General features: G+C 34.5%; 1 protein-coding gene across 1 annotated transcript; it reads left to right on the top strand.

Annotated features, from left to right (window-relative positions):
• The first annotated feature begins 297 nt into the window (after positions 1-297).
• On the top strand, positions 298-1,561 carry LOC110280539 (polynucleotide 3'-phosphatase ZDP-like). Its single transcript, XM_021141611.1, has 6 exons — positions 298-306; positions 402-464; positions 661-720; positions 979-1,050; positions 1,235-1,291; positions 1,475-1,561. Exons 1-6 carry the CDS (start codon positions 298-300, stop codon positions 1,559-1,561), a joined length of 348 nt encoding a protein of 115 aa, XP_020997270.1.
• Positions 1,562-6,194: the final 4,633 nt, after the last annotated feature.

The raw sequence follows: 6,194 nt of genomic DNA, 5'->3' as shown, positions 1-6,194 counted from the left end.
TAGCACTACTGCTGCCGCTGCTTCTATTAACATGTCTAGTTATTTTAGAGGAATATTATGTATGATGCATTCATGTTTGTCTCCCATTACATTCTCCTTTTAAATGCGGGTAGTTTTTATAGTTTTAGTATATAAGTTTTCTAATTTGCTAATTTAATACTTCATTCTAATCAGTGAAACAAGTTTTTAATGTTATCGTTTCAATTTTAAGAACATCCGCTCCCCCCTTTCCCAAAATTTCAAAAAAGATATAAATAGACATTTTTTTATATTGTTGTATGATGCAACCAGTGAACAATGAGTCAAGTTTGTTAATATTTCAATTAGAATTTTGAAGCTTATGATGAGAATTTTGTATCAATTTTATTGAGGTGAAGTTGGCACATTTTTTGTTTCTTCAGAATACAGACCAGGAAGGTTTGAAGAAGATATTGGTAGCTGCACATGATAAGTCTCAGAAGAAGGTGAGATTTTCATTATTTTTTTAAAAAACAAATCAAATATAAATATTGAGAGAGATTATGTCGGAGAGGAACGTTAACTTGTGATGCCAGTATAATGAGTTATTCTTTCTTTTCCAATTTTCTGTGTTATTGAACTTAATCAAACCTGTCTCTTTTCAAATTTTACTGACTATTTGTGTGTACACTTCTTTGATAGGTTGATAAAGCTATAGAGGACATACAAAAAGATGAAGGCAGGGATATAAAGCGAAGGAAGGCAAGCATGTGTACTCATTCGTTATTTTTGTTTCCACACATGTCGGAATTGTTGATTTGATTAAGCAACAACATTTGAGAAAATGATATTGTATTATTTGATATCAATTTGTAAACAACTTTGAACAGTTCAACTAGAAGCCACAAATTATTGGTTTAAGTTGTTTGCCGATGCTTGTTTTCTCCATCAAATGCTATACATCAGCTTAAATTGGATTTATTGTTAACTCTCTTTGTTCTTCATGTTTATTGCATGCAGCTGTGTAAATCAGACATTGAAACAGTAGAGAAAATTAACTTTTCAATTTCTGAAGTGAAGAACAACTACAAGGTAAGATTTTTCCTTTCTCGTGTTTATTTGATGACCTAGTAATGGCTTTAGTGTCTAATGGTGAAAAACTAAAAGTCTATCATGTTTATATCATTATGGTCTTAATTCTTATCCTCTTAACTATTTCTATATTTCTCTATTTTTTTTGCTCTTCCTATATTCAATGAATGATTACCTGATACAGGATGCTACCCTCTTACCAAAATGGAAAGCATTTCAGACAGTCATATATCTTAAACGGGTGAGATTACTGGGTCCCTTTTTTTATCAAATAGATATAGGTCAGAATTTGCAGTATTACATCTTCTGGTTGATATAGATTTGCAGATAGCCAATTGAAAAAAAATAAGGTACTCAATCATTTAGAATTGTATATTTTCACCCATTTCACTTTATTCTATGTTATGGATTCTTATAACTGCAGGATAATGGCCTGAATGACTCAAGTAAAATTGCTGCCTTTGATTTTGATGGGTGTCTTGCAAAAACTGCTGCGAATAAGTATTTTTGAATCTGAAGTCTAAGATTTGCTATTATTTGGTGGGAGCAACTGGTATCTTAAAGTCTGTTTTTAAAGAATTTCAAATAAAACCTTTCAAATGTAAACACTAATATATTCCATGCATACAAATTCAAAAAGTTAAAAATCTTTTTAAGTTCTTTATTTTAAATATTAAAAAAAGTAAAAAACACAATTTAACTCCCTTAGCTTCTTGTTGATGCATTTTTATCTAGTTTAGACATCTCGCGGGAATGAGAGGATCATTTTATCTTATATTATCAACTTTAGTGTTTCTTATTAGTTGGTACACCTAGGTATCACTTAGGAAGCTTCCAAAAGTATAATTCCCTTCTAATTTGCCTATACTTATGAGTTTCTTAATGTTGGGTGTCGTTGATTTTTGAGGAAATACTTAAACTGATATATCTCTAACAAATAAAAAATCCAAATCCAACTAACAATATTTTGTTATCTATCGTGTAAACCCCGCTAAAATTGGTAAATAATTAGTTAATAAATTGTATTTTAATTAGGAAAGCTAAAAATGCAAAACTAATATTAAAATAAGATAGAGCTCATCAAAACGAGAATTTTGATATCAATTTCGAAAATTTGGCCCAAAATCGGACCGGAAGGGCCGAACCGGTTGAACCGGGGCCCAAACTGGACCCGTGGGTTCAACTGGACCCATAATATAAAAGAAGCATCAGCTTCTTCTTCCTCACTTCATACACCACGCAGAAAACAGAAAGGGGAAGAGGAGGAGATCCCTAACCCTCATCCAATCTTCAAACCACCGTATCTTCCTCGTTTGAGCTCTGATCGCCGCACCGTTTGTGGCCACACGTCCAGCGGGTCAAGCTCTACCTTTCTATCAGATCAATTTTACTAGTAAGCTTCACTTTTGAGTCAGAATCTCTATCCCTCTTTCTTTGGTGAAATTGAAAACCTATAGTGAATCTTGTCCAATTTTTGTGTTATAGGTTCAAGTTAGCTTCCGGAACTTGTGGGCTCAGACTATTGAGCATATGAGTATGGTAGAAATACCCTAACCCTAGCTCAATCTTGTATTTATAATGGAAAAATTGAAATTGGAACATGTATATGTATTTGGTGTAGATTAAGTGGGTATATATGCATTGGAATTGAATTGGGAACACTTTGAGACTTTTTGGTGGTCAAGGCGTGTTTTGGGGCTGTTTTCATTGAGCTTGGAGGGGCTATGATTTGTGTTGTGAGGCTGCCTTGGGTGATACAAAGTGATTGGCTAAGGTATGGTTTAAATTTCGCACGTTTAATATTTATGGTGGTGTGAAAACTTAGGTTAGAGGAACCATAAGATAAGTTGAATTATTTGTTGTATTTAATGATTAGCCTTGTAATGTTGTTGGGATAGATTTGTTGGTGGATATATATTGGAATTATGAGGCGTGGAAGTTATTAATGGTATGCTCTTGTATTTATTTATGATGGATTATGGTTGGTGTTTGTTAATAAGGATGTAGAGTTGTGTTGTGGTGGTATTGCATATGCTGTAACTAATTTTGTGATGATCGAAATTACGTGGAACCAAGTCCTGGTTAAACCTCGGAATAGTTAGAACTGAACTAGAGAATTTGGGATCTTTTCGTTAAATATATGATTTATGGTTTATTTTCAAATTGTAGTCGTGGAATCTGATTTTTACTACATAATTTTTAGAATAGCAGTAACTTGTTAGCTCTGTTGCGAATGTTTCAAAATGAATTTTGAAGTGAAACAAATTTTAAATAAAGATTTAGTTCTATTATTTTAACATCATAAAATTTCAAAATGGTTGGAATTGTGGTTTTAAAGATATGAATTTTTGAAATACGATGCGTTATACAATAAAAGCTAGATTCTGTTTTCTTATATCAGCAAATTTGAGAGTTTATAACTTCTTATTATGGATGGATATTCGGGTGCAACCAATTGGAGGTGAAAATTAATTATGCTTAGTAGTTGTGATTTAAATTTCAGGGCTGTCCATGTTTTAATGAGTGAGTTATGGGACTTGGAAGAGGACATGTTCATTGGCTTTTAAAACAGAATTCTGCAGAAAGTTACTCAACTTCCAAGTTACATAACTTCTTCATTAAAAATGATTTTGACCTAAAACCAATTGGAAAAGAAATCTGGATATGTTAAGTTGAATCATATTAATTTGAATTTTATATGGAATTTTAGATATCGTATGTTGCTGCTGTTTTCTGGCTTCTAAGCACAGTAGAGCAGTAAGCATTTCTCTTCTATTTTTGAGGCTAGTTAAATTAGAAATTTTTTATTTTTGATTTGTTAGAAGCTTATTCTGAGACAAACGTCTGGACATAAAGTTTGCTCAATTCCGAGTTTATTTGTTATATTAAAAATAGAAAAGATTAATCTTAGTATTATGTGATTAATTTAATGTGATGAGTTGGGTTAATTTTAAGATTATTCGATATTAAAAAGGTTGAGAAGAGTTTGATAAATGGTTTGATCAGTACCCGAAAAGGATAAACGTGATGAGTTATAAGGGAATGATGTTAAGGCTAAATGAATACATGAGCTATAAAGAACGAAGGTAAGAAAATGATGATGATAAATGATGAGATTTGGGAATGACTATGTGTGGCCAAAATGGTCAATATGGCAAGTTGAGGATGGAAATTCCCTCTCTTGTCGTGATGCAGGTGTGGGAAAGGTGGAAAGGCACTCTCATTCGTATTGTTTCCCCCACATTCTTCTCTGGTTGCAAGGTGGAAAGGCATACTCCTTTGATGTGGAAAGGCACTCTCCTTCGTTTATGATCCTCCTGGAGATGCACAAACTAGAGACTAATGTCTGGGTTAGCTACCAGATGTGTCAGGTTCTGGCAAAGTAACTAGAGACTAATGTCTGGGTTTGCCTAATTGATATATATACCACCTGCTAACTGTTATACTTGCTACTTGTACTATCTGCTTATTACTTCCGCGTGAACTTATTTGGTTGCTTATTTCTGTTGTATTATGGATGATGGAGAGAGGAAGTGGAGAAATGCTTTGGTGTTAGATTAGGATTGAAATTGAGTAAGTTAGGTAGATTTAGAATACCTACTCCTGTTTATGGCTTCTGTTTAGTAATTAAGTTGGATAACTGAATAATAGAGTTCTAGGACTATGGCATTCTCAGGATCTTATTTATTATACACGTGGCACTTTTACCATGCTAAGAACCTCCAGTTCTCATTCCATATTGTATTGTTGTTTTTCAGATGCAAGTCGAGAGGCTCCTCACTAGGCATCTGGATCTTGAAGCGAAGTAGTTCCTGGATGTCTTTTGGCTTTCTATTCATATTTGTGTATATATGTATTTAGCTTACTCTCCAAGTAACTTATATATGCTACTCCTTGACTTTCCTTTCTCTATTATTTATCTTTATCACTTCTTTTTAGGCTTCTTAACCCGCGAGAAATTCGATTCCTCGAGCATTGCATTTTCCATTTTGCGAATTTATTTTACCCAATTTTCAAGGCTCCTAGTTGAGTATCTTTTTCCTTATTTTATATATATATTACTTTTAGAAGTCGTAATACCATAATATCTCAGTCTTATGACTTAAGCATAAGATTAAGTATAGTAGAGTGTTACATTATGGTATCAGAGTAGTTTGTTCCTATAGAGCCTGAGGATGGACTGAATATGCTACTGTGCATTCTCTGTGTATGTGGCTATATATACTGATTAGGATATCTAATTGATATATGTGGCATGAAAGTTCATGAGCATGCACTTGGGACTTTGAAACACTAGACTTGTGATATTGAGACTGATCACCTTGATATCACTTGTTTGGTGTGAACAGAAACTAAATGGCATCTTGTGGGCGCGGTTGTTAGCATAATCGAGGTCGAGGACGGAGAGGTAATGAGATAACTATACCAGTAGATAGTTTGACTAATTTTGTGACTGTAATGACGAGTGCTGCTGCTGCCATTGGTGCTGTTACTGCTGTGACCAGTGGAGCGATAGATAGGATGAGACCACAAGCTAGAATTGGCAATGATGGGAGAAATGAACGTGAAGGCAGGAATAATGTCCTAAGTGCAGTCGTACCAGCAGAGATAACGGGTTATCCAAAGTTAACTAACATAGGTCAAGCAAAGGGAGAAAGCTCAAGAGGAACTGGGGTGACAAGGAATAATCGCCAGGAGTATTTTACAGAGAAAAAGGAAAAGAAAATAAGGATTACAACTAGGAGCCAAAATTTTAACAGGGGTCGTTCTATTACTTCACGCTCTCAAAGCCAAAACAATGACCGAAGGAACGACAACCGTCCGGATCTGAATTCTGAAGGGCAAACTAGTACTCAATCGGATGACTTAAGGTGCTCAAGATGCAAGAAATACCATCTAAATAGACCATGCAGGGCCGGATTAGGCGTATGTTATAAGTGCGGAAAGCCGGAGCATCTATCTCGAAATTGTCCACACAAGAAACGCTGGGATGTAGCCAAATTCGATTCTCAGACCCGAGGTAACCATGAACTAGCAATTGCGTTTTTAGCTACCTTGTATATGATTAATGTGTAATATCCAATTGTGAAGCATGACAAGTTTTGATGATCATGGAGTCCGAGCCGATGGTTAGTTGAAGACTA

The sequence above is a fragment of the Arachis duranensis genome, chromosome 4, assembly GCF_000817695.3.
Source record: "Arachis duranensis cultivar V14167 chromosome 4, aradu.V14167.gnm2.J7QH, whole genome shotgun sequence".
NCBI classification, from domain to species: Eukaryota; Viridiplantae; Streptophyta; class Magnoliopsida; order Fabales; family Fabaceae; genus Arachis; species Arachis duranensis.
The sequence above is the reverse complement of the archived record's forward strand: the minus strand, read 5'-3'. Positions and strand labels throughout refer to the sequence as shown.

Bases quoted from the DNA above. Each gene is read 5' to 3' on its own strand.
- LOC110280539 (XM_021141611.1), top strand. The intron at 1,051-1,234 runs GTAAGATTTTTC...TACCTGATACAG, and splicing joins AAGTGAAGAACAACTACAAG to GATGCTACCCTCTTACCAAA. The intron at 1,292-1,474 runs GTGAGATTACTG...TTATAACTGCAG, and splicing joins CAGTCATATATCTTAAACGG to GATAATGGCCTGAATGACTC.